This window comes from Aspergillus uvarum, assembly GCF_003184745.1.
Source record: "Aspergillus uvarum CBS 121591 unplaced genomic scaffold BO82scaffold_10, whole genome shotgun sequence".
In the NCBI taxonomy this organism is placed as follows: domain Eukaryota; kingdom Fungi; phylum Ascomycota; class Eurotiomycetes; order Eurotiales; family Aspergillaceae; genus Aspergillus; species Aspergillus uvarum.
In genome coordinates, this window is record NW_020291307.1 from 553,331 (window position 1) to 574,050 (window position 20,720).

Genomic DNA, 20,720 nt, shown 5'->3' on the forward strand with positions numbered 1-20,720 from the left:
AGGAACCGTAACATCTGAGGCGGGGGAGGGGGCCCCTTGGCACGGGAACTCGGCGCAAGTCCGAGGTCCTCCAGCTAAATGGTAACTACTACTAGGTACATACCTGTATGTCCAGACTACAACTTTTAAGACTCATATTATGAGTCACTTCATATATTTACCTAGCAGTCAGTGAATTAATGCGGCTTCTTGACTTTGATTATATGAGTACATACCTCCATACTTAGTAAGCAGGACCAAAGTAGTTAGTTCGCCTAGTAAATAGTTAACCTGTCAGTTTACTCAGGTTAATGTTCGTTAAATTACCGGATTGACTGACTTACACATATACTAAGTAGGTACGTGCATAGCCTAAACCAATCAGAAAAATGCCAGGACTTTGAGAGAGACTGGACAAAGAGGCTGCGTGTCGGCTAGGGCTCTGGGCGCGTTTGTTACCAACCGCCTTTCTCCAAAGCAATACTCCCTTGGTTTCCGGAACCAACTCCGCCGTCTTTTGTCTACTCATGAAAAAGGAATGGGCCGTAGACGGTATGCCGTCAACACAAATGAACAGAGACTCCCCACGGGTCCACCCCAGCCCCAGCCAGCAAGCATCGGATGTCGACCTACTCACAACCAATCCACGGGAATTGGAAACTCAAAAGTGTCGCGACAACGGGAAGTATGGAGGGTTTGGAGGAGCGGAATCCCAAGAGTTGCGCAGCGCTGGGAGTGGCTTGGCCACTTCAGCTCTGAGTAGATGGTCGAACTTGACGTTGACGTTTTCCCTGATTCTCGGTGGTTGCTGTGCTAATGTGAGTTGATTCCAAGGCAGGAAAGTCCTCTTACTGATGTCTGAACTAAAGGTCTTCGCTCTCGAGGCAATTATCAAGTAAGTTGGTTGGTGTACTCGGCCGCACACAAGAATGATACCTATACTGACCTCCACCTCTTAGAGAACAGCCTAGCTCCGGTAAGTAATGATTGCTGTTCCACTGTCGATATGCCGATTCGCTTCTGTACTGATGATCTCCGAGGTCCCCTGATAACGCTCGCCCAATTCCTCCTGACTGCAATCGTTACCGTTCCGGATTTCATTTCTCCATCTGCCGGGTTTCGTTCCTTGTACCTTAGACCACGTGCCATCCCTCTGAGATCCTGGGTTGTCTATACAGCTTTCTTCATCAGCGTCAACCTTTTAAACAACTGGGCATTCGCATACAAGATATCCGTTCCCCTACATATCATCCTTAGGTCGGGAGGCCCTGTGGCGTCCATGATCATAGGCTACATTTTCAATGCTAAGCGGTACACACGGGGTCAGATGCTCTCTGTGCTCATGCTTACATTGGGCGTCGTTGCTGCTGCACTGGCAGACGCCAGAGCGAAAGGTCAATCAGTCAACGTCCAAGGCGCATCGACGATGTCAACAATGACAGGATTTACAGTTCTTGCTGTAGCGATGGTCCTGTCTGCCTTCCAAGGGATCTACGCTGATCGACTTTACGAGAAATATGGCCGGAACCACTGGAAAGAGGCTCTCTTCTATTCTCATGTACTCTCACTGCCTCTCTTTTTACCCACTTATCCACAGGTCGCCACCCAATGGCGAGCGTTATTACTTTCACATACGTCAAATGGACCAGCTCTATCTCGGGATTCTACAGCAACAAAGGGAAACTGCGGTTCACCATGTATAGCCTCGATTGCCAACAAAATTATCCAGCTTTCAGTACTGAAATTGGATCCTGACCCTTCGCAATTGATCCTCGCAGCAATACCAACACGTTTGATGTACCTTGTGATAAATGCATTGACTCAATACTTGTGCATTCGTGGGGTACATCTTTTGTCTGCAAAAACGTCTTCGCTAACCGTGACTATCGTCCTAAACATTCGCAAACTTGCCTCACTCTTGTTGTCTATATATATTTTCGGGAATTCTCTCGCGCCAGGAATCCTTGTTGGTGCCCTATTGGTATTTCTCGGTGGTGCCTTATATGGCTATGAAGGGGCACGTGGCAGAAAGTCACATTTAAAGAAAGAATAAACTCAAATCTCATGTGCCGGATAGAGTTCATTGCCTGGATATCATCAAGCTCTTTTGTCCTCTTGCAATGTTCAGATTTGCTGTATCGATTGATGCAATTCTACACGGTCTAATGTACCTGCAGACTGAATTTGATAGCACAAAGGAGTCTACGCTGTTAGGGCTAACTTAATAAGCGTCGTTGTGGGAAGAAAACAATCTTAGTATATGATACAACAGTGCCACGGTGTTTTTTTCTCCTAGAAAGAGGCTAACCTTGGCGATTTCAGGTGATGAAGACTGTGGAAAACAACGTCATCAATGCTTCTTAATGGTCTGCGGCTGACCTTCCTTGATCAAATGTTCTACAAGACCTCACCCACAATTTTCGCTGCCTCCTTGTATGTATCAAGAAGCTTTTCGCACTTTTCTCTCTCCGCTTTGATTCCATCATCCTCGTAAAGAAGTTCCCCGAACAGATCTTCCTTATAGAGCTCGCTAACAAGCCTATTCTGCACAACATCTTTGCTGTGATTGACCAGCAGATGCATAATGGCCTTGGGCACCTGGTCCGCGATCGTTTCCCTGACAATGTTAAAGTATGAAGAGATCAATCGGCGGATCAATTCTGTTTCCAAGATCTCACGTTCAGATAAAGAGGAGTCGGAGTCGTCCTTTGGCTAAGTTTTCTTGGTTAGCTGTTTTTATTCTAAAATGAAGATACCAAATAGTCAACTCACAGAAATACCGACGTCACCAGATTGTTCCGCATTGGTAATATAATCGTCTGGCGGCATTATCGGAGACCGCAGATCTGCCCGCCGCATCCCATGGCTGACACTGGCCTCATGGGGGCCTGAAATGTGTCTATTTGTGTTTGACACCTGCGGTAGCGAGGTGACTGGATGCACGCCGTCCTTGCCAAAAAAGTAATTTAAGAATGAATCACGGGTAGTGTTCGTTGCTCCGAACGTGGCCGAGGCGTTCGAATGCGTCCCATTCAGTGTAGCTGAAATGCTGCCGTCTTGAGCTTTACCGAGGTGAGGAGACATGCTTCTAGCACCCCGCACGGATTGGCTTCTGCTAGAGACGTTCGGCGGCTTAATCTCAGATTGCGGATCTTCGTCATCTTCCAACGAAGCAGCGTTGTTGCCATTCAGCCCCCCAAGTTCCTTGAGCCGGCGCTTTTCCCTTTTTCTTCTATCCTCTGCTAGAGCTGCTTTCCTTTCCTGCTCCTGCTTATTTTGAATAACGGACGACATTGCTGCCGCTGCACCAAGAAAATTGGGATGATTGGTGTTTATGTAGGCTCGTTGGATTGATATGAGGGATTCCACGTATCCTGAGCAGGGGCCCAAACGTTCCCGAAGGAGATCGGATACAACTTCAATCAATTTGGCTTGCAAACGTGGAAAACGAAGGAGCTCCTGTGAGCCACATGTATGGCAGATCTTGATAAGCTCTTCATAAACGAGTTCGACGCACCTCTGACTAGGAGCTTCCAGCATCTTGATCTGGGGTTTTACAAGCAAATCAAAGGCAAGCTCCGGGACAAATAGACTCGGACGAGGACCAGTTGAATTTCGAATAGCCGTCCTGATATCAGAGACAGTTAGGTTGTGAGTGGGATCTATCGTTTCAAGGGAATTCCCGAAAACAGAGTTGAATATATAGTATATTCTAGCGCCGCCGCAAAGTTCCTTGGTAGAGATCTCGGAGGACGTTCCGTCAATCGAAGATATGAACGATGATGCAAAGCGCGTCATCAGTTGCAATATCAACGAGCCGCGATGTTCCTTGCCGCTGAACTGCTTGTTGCCATAGCTTGCAAGCTCTTGTTGTGTTTGTCCCATGAGAGTGTTAAGACGTGCTTTGATATCAGGAAGCCGATCGCGGATGTGGGACATAAGAGTCGTGTTCAAGGTTTTTGCCAAGAATTGAGTGCCGCATCTATTTGCCATGTTCCGATAAGCAGGATGGTGTCTGAAAAAGTCCAGCTCAGCCTGCAGTGCGTCAGACAATGATTTCCCGGATTGAATATCTTGTTGAGAGCGGTTGACGACGCCGATGAAGCCTAATTTAAGTGGATAGACGCGGCCAGAGAGGATGTCCATGGCATTAGTGCCATGATCCATGAGGTCCAGCTTCGTCAAGACACCGATCGTCCTTCGACCCATGGGATCTACCTGTCGCGCAAGCTTTAAGGCTTCAGAGTTCACAAGGTCGACATTGGCAGGGGACACTGCCAGAATGATGCTGTTGGGTTTGGCTATGTATTCCAGAATCAATGCCCGTGTTTGCTTTTCGATATCCGACGGTTGATCTCCAATAGGCACTTTCGTCAATCCCGGCAAGTCAACCATGGTGAGATTGAGGACATGGGGTGAGAAGATCTTGAGATTTATGGGCTGTCTATTAATGCCTTTGTTGCTCCCCGCTATCCTTGCTGTCTCGGCTTCGATTTCCTGCTTCACGAGAGCAAAGTCATCGAATTTGCGGCCGGGCAGATGGTGGAATTCTGCCCACTCATTTTGTCCCGCAACACTTGCAGCAGTATGAGGTATGTGAACTTCGTCACCCTCAGGTCTATCATGCCGTTCGCTAGGTATGTTTATGAGTTGAAGAATCAAGGGTCTTCTTGTCACTATACCGCTTCCTCTCGGCAGGAAATCTCTGCCAACGATGTTTTCAAGGACAGATGACTTTCCGGAAGATTGAGAACCGACAACGACCTGCAGGAATTAGTTAGCTTTGCTATTGTATGATTGTATGGCGCAGAAGGCTCAGGAAAGAGCAAGCCGTGGGCGATGTTCACTCACAATCTGCGGTAGATCAAGGGAGTCATTTCCAATGGTGTTGAAGACAAGATCCTGTAGCTTGTTGACGGTGATAAGTAAGTCCTCACTGAGGGCTGCCATGCTTCAATGCAGTGACGAAAGCGAACACTGCTCTTCGAGGTGCTTGGATTTAGAGAAAATCCGCTGAAAGATCTGAAGAGGTCTAACGACACAAATGTAGGATGATTAGAGAAGCTCTTGTCTAAATCGAGGGTATCGAACCTGATCCGATGCGCGAATATGCTATGCTAATGCATGACCCAGCTGTATAAATGGTGGTACTCTCGGAACTATTTGGCTATATCCTGGCAAGGCAAGTTATAACTTACTCTGTATGTGAATGATACTGTCACGTGGCATGACTAAGCGACGAGAGGATTACCTATGCTATGATGCAATTCGGTGGCCACTGCGATTCACTATTGATACCGGCAGTAATTCTAATACTGAGTACTGTACCAACAGCGAAGCAGGAAGCTCTCATATCATACGTTAATAACAATCCAAAAATAAATTATAGTATAAGCTAAGTTGTACTATCATAAACCTCGAAGGCCTTAACAAAGAGAAAAGCAAAAGGGACTCTCTGATGAACAGACCTAATAGCATACAAAGGACCTAGCACTCATGATAAAAGAAAGACTTCTGGAAAGCTCTGGTTATAGAAAAAGTATTCTAATATCCTTACTTAAAGCTTCATCAGCTGTGTTTCACCTTTAAATGTTTACATCCGGTAGCATTAGAATTACTGCCGGTGTCAGTAGCAAATCTCTATTCTATTATGTACTATGTATCACTCTGTACAACTTGCTGCACAAGGCAACCCTGAATATGATCCATGTGAAGCCATACTCCTACCGAGGTTACAGAGAAGGTGTAAAGGTCTACCTAGATTTTCTTAACACACTTCTCCAATACTGTAGGTCAAAGTAGTACTACTCTAAGATCACTAATGAATACACACCTATTGATTTATCTTTATAATATATACTTGAAGGAACAACCCTATCAGAAAGATAAAGAGAATTATTCTACATAAAACTATGATGATACTATCTCCAGCAACAATGAAACAATGTGTCTTCAAGTGTTTTTGTTAGTGTAGAATATTATTGATATGGTCTTATTCTTATCAGGGTGTACCTCTCATGAGAGGCAATTTAAGAAAGATACAAGCTGCATTCAACAACTTCAGATGTCATATTGATCTCTACGCAAATACAGAATTACAGGGCTGATAAATATCCCTTATATACATGAATGTAACATTAAGAAGCTGAGATATGTATTATATTACTCAGTACTCCACCAGTAGTATACAGACTATGCAAACCATAAGAGTAAGTACAAGAATAAGAACACGAATTGAGAAACTCATCTACCCAGATACAGAAGCTGTCTGTAGGCGCCCCTTCAGTTATATCTGGTTAATCTCATGTGAGAGGGGGGGGGGTGGAGGGGGGCGACAAATATACATGCAGCCACTGCATCTGTATTTAGAGGGTGATGAGAGTCAAAACCCATACGTAAGAGATGCCATCTATCAATTTCCAATTTGCACATAGTTCGCAGGGAATAGTCCTGTTTTCCCATCATAGTGGCCGAACCACCAGTCATCATCCGGAAACTCCTGAGGAGACGCCTTCAAGTCAGCCATGATTACCCAATAGACGAACCAGAAACTAGATTTGCGAATTCGATGAAAACCGAATTGGAACAAGTGGTCGGCGCGATCAAGAAAGGATTGCCCAGACTTACAATATGTGTTATCTCAGCACCCTCGGGGAAGCTCAGTTCATTGTCCTCCGCGGCCTCATAGTCGTACAATGCGACCGCAACAGGTTCGCCAGCTGGTTCAGGGGTGATAGTAGATGGGGCAGGTTCAACATTGGACAAGGGCGGAGCTCTTTCATCGACCAGAGGAGTTTGCCTGTCCGCCACATCGTGGCTCTGCGACGGATCTGTGACGATCTCTACATAGTTGCTGGGAAACAGACCTCTGTCACCTTGGACATTAGACCCCAGCCACCAATCCTTGTCGACCGTTTCGACGTTGTTGACGAACTCGCCTTCCTTAAGTTCAATCTCATTGTCCTCTGCTTTCTCGTAGTCATAAAGCACCACCGCCTGGATAGCCTTTTGCTGAAAGTCCTCATTCACAGTAGCTTCAGCGGTTGCACGCCCGATATCGTGCGCATCATCTTCCAAGTCATCTTCTTTTGGCAACGCCTGCTGCAAGCTTTCAGTGGGGAGTGCAGGAGGTGGTGACTGTTGTTCACTCTGAATATCCGTCAGTCCTTTACCAACAGGAGCAGCCACACGTATGGGCGAAAGTTCGCGCTCTGTCATTGAAGGTGTAGGAGGAGTAGGAGACCGAGGCTGCTGAGGAGGCGTCGGAAGCGAATCAAAGCCTCTAGGCTGATATGATTCCTCTGAGTCAGTCGCCGGGACAGTTCTGGGAAGTTCTGGCACAGGCACAGTGCGGCTAGTCGGCGGAACAATTTCTTTCTCATGGTTCAAGCTCCCAGACACGTCCTGACTCATGTGGCTGGGATTGACATTTGTGCTTTCCTGCGCAGACTCCGTGTCTAAGCCACGATCCGATTTTTGCGCACCTAGAGGATGTTCGGAAAATTGTGGTATATCGCGAGATTGGGCAACATGTACAGGGTGCTTGGGGGAATTGCCCTGTGGTGACTCAACATCAGTGTGGGTTAATGCACTTATTTCCGCGTCCGGTGAGTTGGATGAGGTTGAGTGAAAAGCCGAGCCACGTTCCCTAGCCTTGCGCTCTGACCAGAGCTGTGCGGGTGTTTTTCCCCCTTCATCCGCAAATGTACGACTCGCACTGCCCACTAACGGTGCCGTAGCCTGAGACGTTTGGGTAGGCAAGGGGGGCTTCGTTCCGACGAATGTGGAATTTGAAGTGATGTTCTTTGCCACTTTCGGTTTTGGTAAGCTAGTCAGGCGTTCATATTGGCTCGCAACAGGGGATGCAGTTGACGGCTTAGAGGACCCAGTCATGTCCGGTAAAGGCCTTGGCTCGAAAGAGGTCGGCTCGTTGACGGGATCAATGATTCCACCCTGTGCTTTAGCCCGGATTGCAGCGATATCGACCTTCCCAACTGGCTGATATGCACCTTTCACGGGCTCAGGACGATCGTCAGCTAGATTGCCTGCTTCACGTGCTTGTCTTCTTATGGCAGCAATGTCGACCTTCCCGATAGGCTTGTAGCCACCTTTGACAATTTCGTCACGGTCCTCGGTGTCTCGGGAAACCGCGAAACCAGAGTCAGACTGCCCACCGGCTTTGAGCTCTAGAATGTTCACCTTGGTGGGTCTGTAAGCTGACTGGACTTTTTGAAGACCAGTCCTCGTGACTGGGGGCGCATCAGGACCCCAGCCATCATCCCCACTCCTTGTTGCAGCCACTCGTGATGCAGCAACTGCTGGGTTGTTCGCAACAGTGCCACCGGTCCGTGTGGGGTTAAAGACAGGTTTAGTTGATACCGGGGGCTTTGGAGTAGATGTAGGCCGATCTGATCCCGGGGTATACTTCGCTCCGGACGCATCCCCAACTTTCTGTATTATACCCTCCGCGGTCAGGTCTTGATCGGAACGAGCGGTTATTTGCACATGATAGCCCTATAGTTCTATGTATCAGAATGGAGCACCGGGTATGCATATTGGGCATAGCGCAAACTGACATGCAGGAATTTAGAAACAGCGGCGAGATGACTGGTAAAATACCCCTTAGTACGCTCAGGTACGCCCTCCCCACACCAGGCAATGAGGACGTTCTTAGGGAGCCCCGAGTTTGGATCGAGAATCTTTACAAGAGCAAATTGAATTTTGCCCTCAGAGAACTCCTCAATCAAGTCCACCAGGTCACCAGCTTAAAAACAGGGGTTAACGAGTTTCATCTCGAAAGAACCAAGGTGTAATTGACAGACCTCCGGTATCTTGAACCTTCAAGACACTCTCTTTGTTGCCAGAGTCTTGCTGAAAGGCATTGATAAGAGGGGTCGAAACAGAGAAGACGACCCATTGTCCGTAAGTAGGGGAGTTCGAACCGGGCAGAGCCGAGTCGATCACGGCCTGGTAGCTCTTTGCTATCGAAGGCCCGTTGGTGGACAAGTTAAGAGTGGCCATATTTGCTGGGGTCAAATATCTGGAGCACGAGGACAGAGTGTGACAGGAAAACTAGAATAAAGCTGTTAGATGAGGTTAGGTGGCAGAGCTGGATTGAAGTCATTGTTCAGATTTGTAGGAGAAGGAATTCAGGGGACCGTTCCACATTTTATATTCTAGGAGTAGCGAATAAAGCAGGCCTTGACTTACAGTAGATGTTAGTGTTGCGAATGTTTGGAATTTCTGCCTAGGGGATATGTGTTAATTGTTTTCATGGGCTAGTCTAGTACAGAAGACGGGGTAGCCACCAGCAAGTGCAGTACGTCACAGCTTACTCCTTATTAGACTAGGACTTGAATGAGGCGGTGCGCGCTCACCCGCCACCAAGATAATACTAACCACCATCGGTAAGTCGCACGCTGAAAAGGCGGAGGAAGAAGGCTATTTATTTATCGTTTTTGTCAGGTCTTCCAAAGTCATACTAAGTACTATGTATAGTAAGGTCGAGGACTAAGTTTGGACTTATAGATTGGTTTAATCCCCTGTGCCAGTGCATCATAAAAGGGCTCCCTATCCTGAGGGGCAACTATATGGTGGTTTCTCGGACAGATCAACATCATATGGCAAGATTAACGATAACAATTACATTTTATAAAGAAACTGTTTATAGGTACCTGCCCAGATAGTATTTTTTAATATACGCGAAAGCTATAACAATAACATACTTTATTGATTGCTTGTCGGCTATTCCCACAGGTGTCTGCTTAATAATAATCGGCGATTTATGTTAATTTAGGCACTGAGCAGGTGCGGTGAGCACTTTCGGACTGGCTATGAATTTTTATTCTTGGATACCCATCCCAACTAGAGAGTGTTGCACTAATCGGGCAACTTGATTACAGCCAGTCCTACAGGATTGTAGCGGCACGACCGTGTACAACACAGTGGGCTACAAGATCGAGAATGACTTCCCTAAATTCAGATAAAGCTGCAAGGCCCATTTCTAATGCCAGCGCACCTCTAGGTCCATCAAACGAGGAGACTTTGTCTCACGTTTTTGGGACAGGCTCTGGCTTTCCCCTCCGTGTTACTGCCAACGCTGGGTTAAATAATCCAGATCTCACAGAGTCCGCACCACAAACACCCGAAGATGTTCTTCCAAGGGACATACAACTCAAAACGCCAACATATGACTATGCCTTCGAGAAGTCCATGAGTCATACTGAAGCAAAGCTTTTTTACCAGCACCATCAGCTCGCCACTCGAAACGTTGGAGACAGCGATGAACTCTCCAAGGCAGCTACACCAACTACAACCTGTGTACCAACTCCTCTGACCCAAAGGGATCCTGTTGACACGGCAAAGATTCCCAGAGATGGCTTTCGATCTCCGATTCCTGCAATAGCAAAACAGCCGTCTCCTATTGTTCGGCACACAGATTTAAGTACGGACACTATCGACACACCTTTCGGTAGCCCCAAAACTGAGGGTTTAGAAAAACAGAAGGCCTCCGAAGCACCTTCTATTCTTCAATCTTTGAGCGAGCAGCACATCTTGTCAGGAACAAGCAGTCTAGGAAACCCAGGAGATGGGCTCGGCGCAGTCCAAGGCATCATGCATATTACGCCAGGCGCCAATGTGATAGCCTCAGATTTGGATGTCATTTGTCGTAAAATCAAGAGTCTGCTTGATCGAAGGGCCAGATATATGAATCTATCGTTGCAAGGGCCTGAAAACAATCCAAAAGATGCCCCGAATTGGCAGATCTACCCTCCACCCCCAGAACCGGCCTGGGATGATGACAAGGACCTTGGGAAGATCCACGATCGCCCACGTGCTGACCACAAAAGAAGAAAGATGGGTGAAGATGTGGGCGAGGATTTCGATATGGCTGACTGCCTGCCCCTGCCTGGGGAATCTGACTGGGTGTTCGAGCTGGACGAGAATAGTGTATATCAGGTTTATGAGGGCGATTCGGCCCGGGATTCCCGACGCCCAGTGGTCAAAATACCTTCCTTAAGAGACTTCTACATGGACCTTGATGCAGTTACTGATATATCGACGGACGGACCTGCGAAAAGCTTTGCTTTCAAGCGACTTTCCTACCTAGAAGGGAAATTTCAACTGTATACACTTCTGAACGAGTACCAAGAAATCGCCGATAGCAAGAAAGTGCCTCATAGGGATTTCTATAATGTTCGGAAAGTCGATACACATGTGCACCACTCCGCATGCATGAATCAGAAGCATCTTCTTCGTTTCATCAAGAGCAAGATGAAAAAGTCCCCAGATGAGGTTGTATTGTTCAGAGATGGGAAACATTTGACACTCAGGGAAGTCTTTGAAAGCATTAATCTCACAGCCTATGACCTCAGTATTGACACTCTCGACATGCACGTACGTAACAAGCTCACTTTGTCATGAATTCTTCTCCACCACTAACATCTCCAATAGGCACATACCGATTCGTTCCACCGGTTCGACAAATTCAACCTCAAATACAATCCTGTTGGCGAATCCCGCTTACGCGAAATCTTCTTGAAGACGGACAATTTCATCAAAGGGCGCTATTTAGCAGAAATAACAAAAGAAGTGATCTCTGATCTGGAATCAAGCAAGTATCAAATGGTGGAGTGGCGCATCTCCATTTACGGAAGATCAATCGAAGAATGGGACAAGCTCGCTGCTTGGGTTGTGGATAACAAATTGTTCTCTCCCAATGTTCGCTGGCTAATCCAAGTCCCGCGTCTTTACGACGTCTATAAATCAAGTGGAATGATGCAAAATTTTGAGCAGGTCATAACGAATGTCTTCAAGCCGCTATTCGAAGTTACAAAGGACCCAGCTTCGCACCCTAAGCTGCATATCTTCCTCCAGCGGGTTGTTGGATTCGATAGTGTTGATGACGAAAGTAAGGCTGAGCGACGGCTATATCGAAAGTATCCCATCCCGAGAGAGTGGAACACGAAGCAGAATCCACCATACAGCTACTGGATTTACTTTATGTTTGCCAACATCGCGTCTCTGAATACTTGGCGCAAGCGGCTCGGTTATAACACATTTGTGTTGAGGCCACACTGTGGTGAAGCGGGAGATCCGGATCATCTTGCTGTCGGATTTCTCTGCTGCCATAGTATTAGTCATGGAATACTCTTAAGGAAAGTCCCTCTGCTTCAGTATCTCTTCTACCTCGATCAGATAGGGATTGCCATGTCACCTCTCAGTAACAACGCACTGTTTCTCACATACGATAAAAACCCGTGCGCCAATTTCTTCAAAAGGGGTCTCAATGTCTCGTTGTCTACTGATGACCCCCTGCAGTTTGCTTTCACCAAGGAACCACTGATTGAAGAATACTCAGTAGCCGCGCAGATATATAAATTCAGTGCTGTCGATATGTGTGAGCTTGCGAAGAATTCTGTCGAGCAAAGTGGGTTCGAACTGTCTTTGAAGAAGAGATGGCTCGGCAGCAACTGCTCCGCACCAGGGGTCATGGGAAACAATGTCGCCAAGAGCAATGTTCCTGACATCCGGGGACAATTTAGACATGAAACATTGCTTGGAGAACTTGCACTGTAGGTTTTGTTTATGTGGCCTATTCCTCGCCATCTTCTATACATGAATTTTCACTAACTCTTCTAGAATCGATAGTTATTGCCTCAGATCGGCTGATGAAGCAACGCCTAGATCAAACATCGCGCCTCCCACCAAACTTACTGAAAGTGACATTAGTCCAGCACAAGGTAAACTATAACTTCAACGAGCAGAAGTATGGTAGCATGTTAACACCCACCTCTAGACACGGCTCAATGAATATTAACAAGAAAGTTGTCGACAATGGTCATTCTACGCTACGGCATGGCTCGACCACCATACTTTGCAGACAATAAAACTTTTATTTTGAGCCAAGAAGACTTTCAGGACCATTCGCAGACGGAAAATAAGTTCTATATGAAAGTGTCGCATCATAGGTACCGTAGTCCTCGCTCATCCGAGCCACGGTCTGATGGGCTAGATGGGAACCACCAATAGAAGTCCGGCCCTACCTTATAGAAAATATAATTCCTTCTACCCATCTTTTGCATGGGTATGAAGCTTCAAGTGATCGCGTGTCCCAAAGCCCGTGAATGCGGCGCAAATTGAACAAGGTAATCCACAACCAACCATATTCAGGAAATCAGCTTGAGCTCAGTTCGTGTCCCGTCACCTAAGCGGAAAGCTCAAGACTGCGTCATGTGTACCGGGTCAGCGAGCGCTAGGCTAAATTTGCTGCATTATTTCAAACAGCCCAACTTCCTTTGCGTTCACATACGCCCCATGCTCCATGTTCTCCATCCATGTCACTAAATCCGACGCGATGCCGCTCGCGTGCCCAATCGAATATGTACAGTTGTAGAGCCTTCCAGCGCATGCAGGCGCGTGTTGAGATGTCTTCCCCTATCGAAGGACTGTCCGAAACACCGACGTGGCCCTTCGCATCTGTTTTCAAATCATCCTGCCTTAAATTTGCCACCGATATACCAGAGATCCTGCTGAGTTCGTGGTCAAAATATCGGGCAACGCAGGGATAACCAAGCGAAAGATAATTGTATATCTGAGTAACTAAACCGTCTTGCAATTCCAGTCCGAGAGACTCGTCATGGAAGTCTTGTTGTAGATTATAGTGAGTCGTAGGCAGGATCCATGGACTGGGTTCGAGGAATTGATTCTTATCTGTTGGGCGACTTGCATCGGTCGGCTGAAGGGTGAAAGATGTGTATGTCTGTGCAATGGGGGCTGCAATTGAACACCGCGGTGATTGTCTTTCTTGCGAACTTGAAGTTTTGCAGGTACCTTTCCAAAGACCGCCATTGTTGGACCTATCATTGACATGAGGACCCCCATACCAAAGTCCAGAGAATACACAAAGTCTATTGCGCGTGACGTTGTGTTGAATATTGCTACCCTCGCATACTGTTGACTCGGGAGACAGGCTTTGAGGGAAGATGAGATCCTCTCCGAGCATCGGCGGGGTAGCATTGTTTTTGGTTGGTTCAGGATCACGACCCCTAACTCGATTATCATGGTGTCTCGCTGGCCTCCTGGATCCAAGCGAGGTAAATTCATTCGGTGATAAGAATGGTGGACCTCTGGTTCGAGCCATTGCACGATCACTCATCTCAGCTTCTTCTTTATGTCTGCGCATATAGTCCAGCTCCCATGAAAGATCTGCCGATGATGTTCGTCGATGGATGTATTTGGGGGGAATTTCCACGTGAGAGGTCGGTCGTTCATTATTCATGAACTCTTCCTCTTCTCGGTCAATAGCAAAGTGATCGACGGGCTGATGATCTTGTTCGTTCGGAAAAGCTGCCAGGGCTTGTTCTTTAAGCTGTTTCTCTACTGTGATAGCTGCGAGAGCGGAAAGGTATTCTGTATTTTCGTCTTCGGAGCTCCCTCGTGTTTTAATATCGGCACAGGTGTCCTGCTCCATTCTACCAGGCGATGCAGATGCCGACGGATTATCAGACGTATCGGATGTCTCGCTACAAGTAGAAGGAATTGCAGGAAGGTCAGGGATTCGGAACGAGTGCCTCCTCGTCTCTTGCCGCCGGCGCAGATTCATGTACGAAAAACGAGATTCATGGGCCACGTGCCTGTGAGTATGTGCATCATTGACCGCGGTGACAGTGGTTGGAATTTCTCCCATTACCAATGCGTTGCGTCCTTCCTGAAGGGTGGTATGAGATGTATTCATTCGGCGGAAAGATCTTGTGCCTGTTTCCATGAGCTGTGGTGCGAATTTCCTAAGCCTTATATGTTTCGCGGCGTCAAATCTATCAGGTTCTATTTCCGTAGGCCCGATTGAAGAGTGCCTGCCGACTCTGGCCGTAACTTTTAATCTTTGCTCGGTCGGTTTATGTGGCCCCGCTGCTCGTTCGCTTCCTGCGCACATGGTCGTTTGCATAGCATCAATGGGTTCGGCATCTTGTCCTTCTCTGTCGTCATAGAATACCATAGGGTCCTCCCTGGATACCTGCTTCATGTACTGACCATCTGAGCACCTCCGGCCATCTAGTTGGGCTTGTGTAGGTTGGCTTTTTGTTCGAACTTCCCTGGAGCTGCGTGATGAGGTTTCGACAAGCTCGGGTTGAAATCTCCTGGGTTTCCTCTGAGACGCCGAGGGTTGCTGAGGCATGGTTACAACGTTGTTGGAATGCAATAGTCGATATAGCTCCGAATCGTTGGGGGTCATGAAATCATAGGTCCTTATGCCTTCGAGTGGAAGGAGTACCTCGTAGTCATATTAGTGTGGTCAAGGACATGTCGAATGTGGAGTAGTACTTTAGTGGTCAGGCCTAATCAATTTTTTGTAATATTGTCGTCGATGAGACATTAATCGAACTAGACTGTGTGATAATCCAGGAGTTGAAGATGTTAGGTGTGCGGACATAGGGGAACAACCCAATGGCCCTGCTTCCCCACATCTTGGGTAGATATTCAGGTAGCGCAGTAAGCGTATGGGTAGATAGAGCACAAGTAGCACAATCAGTAAGTCAGCACAATATATGTAGAGAGAGAATCGAGTTGTCAAGTACCGAAGTAGATTGTTCATTAGATGGTATTATGATATAGTATACTATTTTTACTAAGGTCTTCTTTATCTCTAATAAATACATTATATATATTACAACTCAATAGAACAATACGACTGTAAAAGTGGGCTAAATTATCCTATACTATGATAAAACATTTGATATTACAAAGGTTTATAGGCCCTAAAGATTATGATAAAAGTAGTATAAACTATGATTGAAACTACTAAAATAAATACTGTAATAAACTGCTGAATTCTTCAAAAACATATACAAGGTATTAACACTCAACATGTAGTAGTTTTCGGCATACTTGATAGCCTGCCCTTTGTTTCCGCCTTGCAGGTATTTCTTGGCAGGTCTTGCCTTCCTCAACTCTCTTTCTAACAACTTTGTTATAGTAATTGATATAATCTTATTTTTATTATATCTAACTAATTTATAGTATCTGGTAGTATATTATTATTTCAACCAGTTTAGAGTATTTTTATCTCTGCAGATGTGCTGTTTTTTCTAATTTTTAAATTCTTTTTATCTTTAACTACTGGATTACTAACTTACTGTATTAATTATTTCTATATTCTTATATGTATATATGTTATAGTTTGATAAGGACTGGTGGGGTGAAATTGTATAGAAAACAAATGCCTTTTTGCAGTAGCCAAAAGTAGTAGTATAAACAGGTGTTAGCCACGCTCCTGGCTGCGCCCTCACATAACTGTTGGGGATATGTATATATAATCAGTATATATTAATATAATCGGACACCGAGCCGGCGCAACACTAAGCCGGCGGTGGTCTGCTGCTGCCTTACTGACTGCCCTGCTGGCCGCTTTCTAAAACTATTTAATTACTAAAAAAAGACTATATATATTAATTTTTATTATTTTTATAAGGGTATTTTAAATAATTATATTGTTTATTTTTATATATACTGCAGCAGGCTGGCTGGTATGCCCTGGCCGGCCTTAGTACTATAGTCTAAATTACTTTATTTTTTTATATTTAAACTATATTAAAGCTTTTTTAGCCTATTAAAGTATTTTTTTATTATGTATAATAATATAAGGCCTTTTTCTTTTTTTACTTACTTATATAGATTAAAACTGTTTAATTTATTATTATAAGGAAACAATATATTTTATATAAACTGTTCTGCAGCTTTAATTATCTTTTTAATAACTTTATATAAAACTATTAATATTAGGTTTTAATTTATAAGTTCTTATATTTCTTATCTTTATTTTTTAAATTTATATAAATTTACAGGCGTTTTTCTAAAATAGAAAAACTAATTAAAATATAAAAATATTAGTAGAGTTAGTATTTTTAATTAAATTTATAGTATTAAAAGTACTTTTTAAAAATTAAAAAAATAAAGCCAGTAGTACAGAATCTACTAAGTATATTAATATTAAAAAGGCCCTAGAATAGATACTGTAATATAACTATAAAAAATTAAGCTTAGTAAATAATTTTTTTTATAATAAATAATTTTAAATATATACTGGCTATATAATTTTTTTAATAGTTTAAAGCAAGTAATATTAAGTAGCTGTAGTTTATAAAATAAATAGATAAATATATATCACAGTGCAGACCTAGCGCACCTATTTAACCTGCTTTACCTATTTTACCTGCTATATCTGTCCTATCTATTATATCTGTTTTATTTATTATATTTATTTTATTTATTTTATTTATTTTATTTATTTTATTTATTTTATTTATTTTATCTAATAATCTGCTGCTTTTAACTACTTTACTATATAACCCCTAATCTGCTTAATCTTCTATCTGTTTTTAATTCTGTTTGTAGCTTTTTAAGCTATATTTTATTTATAAACCTAAAAATAGCATAATCTAAATAGCTAGTTAAAAATAAAAAAAATAAATTATTAAAAGTTTTTTAGTCTGCTTTACTATTTTTACTATTTAGCCAGCCTGTATTTTAATACTATATATGTAAGGGCCCGCAAGCCCTTCCAACCTTCGCGATATCAATCGCGAAGGAATGTATATAAAAGAAGGCCTAAGGCACCAGCCACGTGACGGCTAAGCGAGGCGGCCGCGGAACCACCCAAGGCAGCGGTAGTCCCGCGAAGTTAGGCAGATCAGCAACAACACCTTAAGGCATAACACTACCATCTTTGACTATCGCGATAAGCTATTCGTTCACTACACTATTTCACCCTCTAGTCCTTATAATATAGCTTTTTTTTTTAGAAATAGCAGTCTAATGAAATACCAGTAAATTTATAGTCTTTAGTAATACTAAACACCTTTAAAAAAATTCGCCCAGTATATTAGTAAATATCTGGAATAGTAGTATAACTATTATAATAAAATATACTAATATACTATAAATATAAAGACAGTCTGTAATAAAGTATAGTATATTATAGCTATAAAAAAATACTCTGCTATTATATTAAATAGACTAAATCTAAAAAAAAGTAAATTAAATTACTGATTTATAGAAATAAACACTGCTTAAAAGATTATTTGTTTAAAAAAATTAAATTTAAAATAAATATAATAAAGCTGTTTAGATTGCTACTTTTATAATAACTATTTTAGTACAGAATCTAAAATCTAGTCTTATTACTAAAAAATCTATAGCTGCTTGAATAAAAGTAATTATATTAATTACTTTTAAATCTTCTTCCTTTGTTTTTTTTAAATATTTATTTAATTTTAATAAGTTTAAAGGCAACTAATCCAACCTCTACTAATTTATCTTTTAGATTAAAAAAATAAATATTAATACTAATTATTATACTACTATTATAGTATAAAAATTATATATTTTTAGCTGTTTAAAAAAAGTTCTGTATATCTAAATACAGTCTTATATTAAAAAGAAAACTGTATTTTAAATAATCTTACTAATATTTTATTATTATTTAAATATTTATTTAGTAATCCAGACCGCACTTATACTACCCAGAATAAATTATACTATTTAAGATAAAAAAATTATAATTTTATAGTATTTTTTACTAAATTTAAATATTTTACTAAAAAGTCTATATATATCTAAATACTTTACTTTTTATATTAAAAAATAATATTAGCTAAGATCTTAAGAATATACTTTTAACTAATATTCTACTAAAAAAATTACTATAATCTAGTCTATTTTCTTTAGACTTTAAATAACTACTATTTATAGTATAATTTTAAAATCTGCAACTGCCTTTAAAAATCCTCTGTTAATCCAGTACTATATTTTATAAAAAGACTAGTATAAATCCTAAAGTAATAACTACTAAAAATAATTTATTACTTTTAAATATAATTTTATAGATCTATCTACTATATACTAGTAGTTTTTATATTTAAAAATCTTTTACTATAAAAATAATAAATATTTCTATTATAAATTAGATTATTACAATATTAAAAACTACTTTAAATCTAATACTAAAATCTTATATAAAGTATTTATATAATTTTTATTTTTTAAATCTTATATCTACTTGCCCTTTAGATACCACTTGTCTTTCTACTGTATAATTAAGGCTATATTTAGTAAACTAACTTATTTATAAGTTTTATAAATACTATAATCCTATTAATAGTTTCAGCCTAAGTATCTATATTTTTTAGATTTTAATAAGTAGCTAAAAAAATTAAGCCTGTTTTAAACTACTAACAGGCTGAAATTCCAGTATAATTATATACTATCTCTAAAACTTTAGTTAGAGGAATTTCTATTAAAAAAACCTTAAAAAACCAACTTAATAGTTATTTTTATTATATTAAATTTCTAAAACCTAAAGATCCTAATTTATACTATAATTAATATTAAATACTTTATATTTAAAATAATAAATAAAAGCTGGGCTGAGGCCCACCAGCTACTACTATACTTTTTAAAAATTTAAAAAATTATAGTAGGATTTTATAAGTAATATAAAACATTAGGCTGTATTACCTACTATACTTATATAATTCTAAAAATATAAAATTATATTAAAAAAATATTTTTTTTTAATTATCTAATTTATATTTTATCTAATTATTATTAGGCTTTTTTAGTTAAAGATCTATAATCCTAGAATAAAATAAGCTAAATATATACTCTAGTTTATAAACTAATATTACTAAAAGTATTATAATATACTGTTAATAGTAATAAGAATCTGTACTTTATATAATATATCTATAAAAGCCTACTTTAAAAATATTTTACTACTAAAAATTTTTAAAAAAAATATTTAATTTATTTTTTAGTAGTTTATATTATATATACCTGCTGTAAATACTCTATATATATAATTATAATAAATTAAATTAATAAAGTATTAAAAAATATTATTAAAATAAAAGAACCTACTCTACCAGAAAAGTTTAAAGACTTTAAAGATATTTTTTTCTAAAAAAAGCCGAGAAACTACCCCTATATAAAAATATAACTATATTATTATTTTAAACAATAAAAAGTCCCTACTGTTTGGCCTTTTATACAGAATATTTTAAAATAAATTATAAATTCTAAAAAAGTAGTTTTTAAAAAATTTAAAAAAGGCTTTATCTGCTTTAGCTTATTATTAGTTGTCTTTTTAATACTATTTATTAAAAGGCTAGAAAAGAAATTACAGTTCTATATTAACTACTATATTTTAAATATTATATCTATTAAAAACCAATATCTACTGCTGCTTATAAAAAAGTTTTAAATAATTTTAAAAAAATATAATATTTTTTAAAGATTAATATTATTAGTACTTTTAATAATATTAAAATTAAAAAAACTAAAAGTACCTAACTGTTTTTAAAATCTATTTAGAACTTTAAAAAATTTCAATAATACTATTTAGACTTATAAAAGCCTCTGTTATATTTTAATATTATATTAATAATATTTTAAAAAACTATTTAGATATCTTCTATACAGTATACTTTAATAATATTCTAATTTATAGCTGTATTTATTTAAAATATTTAAAATATATCTGCTGTATTTTATAAAAACTATAAAAAACTAACTTATATATAAAACTTTTCAAATATGAATTTATTATACTAAAAATAAAGTTTTTAGGTTTGATTATAGGCTGTAAAAAGTTTAAAATAGATTTAAAAAAGATTAAAATAGTAGCCTAGTAGCTAATTTTAACTTATATAATTAATATATAAGTTTTTTTAGGCTTGAATAAC

General features: G+C 40.7%; 6 protein-coding genes across 6 annotated transcripts; 3 read left to right on the forward strand and 3 right to left on the reverse strand.

Moving 5' to 3' along the window:
* The first annotated feature begins 451 nt into the window (after window positions 1-451).
* On the forward strand, window positions 452-1,094 carry BO82DRAFT_351875 (uncharacterized protein). Its single transcript, XM_025634538.1, has 4 exons — window positions 452-797; window positions 849-882; window positions 939-955; window positions 1,020-1,094. The coding sequence occupies exons 1-2, from the start codon at window positions 507-509 to the stop codon at window positions 876-878; spliced, it is 321 nt and encodes a 106-aa protein (XP_025494922.1). The 5' UTR covers window positions 452-506; the 3' UTR covers window positions 879-882; window positions 939-955; window positions 1,020-1,094.
* Window positions 806-2,387, forward strand: BO82DRAFT_10179 (putative UPD-GlcNAc transporter (Mnn2-2)). The gene is made up of 2 exons (XM_025629734.1): window positions 806-874; window positions 939-2,387. Exon 2 carries the CDS (start codon window positions 986-988, stop codon window positions 2,030-2,032), a length of 1,047 nt encoding a protein of 348 aa, XP_025494923.1. The 5' UTR covers window positions 806-874; window positions 939-985; the 3' UTR covers window positions 2,033-2,387.
* BO82DRAFT_390072 (dynamin-related GTPase DNM1) lies at window positions 2,198-5,137 on the reverse strand. Its single transcript, XM_025638494.1, has 4 exons — window positions 5,071-5,137; window positions 4,831-5,011; window positions 2,752-4,743; window positions 2,198-2,691 (listed from the first exon to the last, which is right to left on the reverse strand). Exons 2-4 carry the CDS (start codon window positions 4,927-4,929, stop codon window positions 2,377-2,379), a joined length of 2,406 nt encoding a protein of 801 aa, XP_025494924.1. The 5' UTR covers window positions 4,930-5,011; window positions 5,071-5,137; the 3' UTR covers window positions 2,198-2,376.
* A 1,254-nt stretch (window positions 5,138-6,391) lies between these two features.
* On the reverse strand, window positions 6,392-9,000 carry BO82DRAFT_276898 (putative actin binding protein; the record flags this gene model as incomplete). Its single annotated transcript, XM_025631164.1, has 4 exons — window positions 6,392-6,478; window positions 6,607-8,493; window positions 8,556-8,743; window positions 8,802-9,000. The coding sequence occupies 4 exons, from the start codon at window positions 8,998-9,000 to the stop codon at window positions 6,392-6,394; spliced, it is 2,361 nt and encodes a 786-aa protein (XP_025494925.1).
* A 1,836-nt stretch (window positions 9,001-10,836) lies between these two features.
* Window positions 10,837-12,558, forward strand: BO82DRAFT_399549 (AMP deaminase; the record flags this gene model as incomplete). Its single annotated transcript, XM_025639123.1, has 2 exons — window positions 10,837-11,376; window positions 11,434-12,558. The coding sequence occupies 2 exons, from the start codon at window positions 10,837-10,839 to the stop codon at window positions 12,556-12,558; spliced, it is 1,665 nt and encodes a 554-aa protein (XP_025494926.1).
* A 576-nt stretch (window positions 12,559-13,134) lies between these two features.
* On the reverse strand, window positions 13,135-15,580 carry BO82DRAFT_10321 (uncharacterized protein). Its single transcript, XM_025629742.1, has 3 exons — window positions 15,558-15,580; window positions 15,304-15,505; window positions 13,135-15,234 (listed from the first exon to the last, which is right to left on the reverse strand). The coding sequence occupies exon 3, from the start codon at window positions 15,212-15,214 to the stop codon at window positions 13,259-13,261; it is 1,956 nt and encodes a 651-aa protein (XP_025494927.1). The 5' UTR covers window positions 15,215-15,234; window positions 15,304-15,505; window positions 15,558-15,580; the 3' UTR covers window positions 13,135-13,258.
* Window positions 15,581-20,720: the final 5,140 nt, after the last annotated feature.

Excerpts from the sequence above, each read along its gene's own strand:
- BO82DRAFT_351875 (XM_025634538.1), top strand. The coding sequence starts at position 507 with ATGAAAAAGGAATGGGCCGTAGACGGTATGCCGTCAACACAAATGAAC. Across the intron at positions 798-848 it reads TCGGTGGTTGCTGTGCTAAT|GTCTTCGCTCTCGAGGCAAT; the intron begins GTGAGTTGATTC and ends TCTGAACTAAAG.
- BO82DRAFT_10321 (XM_025629742.1), bottom strand. The coding sequence starts at position 15,214 with ATGACCCCCAACGATTCGGAGCTATATCGACTATTGCATTCCAACAAC.
- BO82DRAFT_390072 (XM_025638494.1), bottom strand. The coding sequence starts at position 4,929 with ATGGCAGCCCTCAGTGAGGACTTACTTATCACCGTCAACAAGCTACAG. Across the intron at positions 4,744-4,830 it reads CCCTTGATCTACCGCAGATT|GTCGTTGTCGGTTCTCAATC; the intron begins GTGAGTGAACAT and ends TAATTCCTGCAG. Across the intron at positions 2,692-2,751 it reads CTGGTGACGTCGGTATTTCT|CCAAAGGACGACTCCGACTC; the intron begins GTGAGTTGACTA and ends AAGAAAACTTAG.
- BO82DRAFT_10179 (XM_025629734.1), top strand. The coding sequence starts at position 986 with ATGCCGATTCGCTTCTGTACTGATGATCTCCGAGGTCCCCTGATAACG.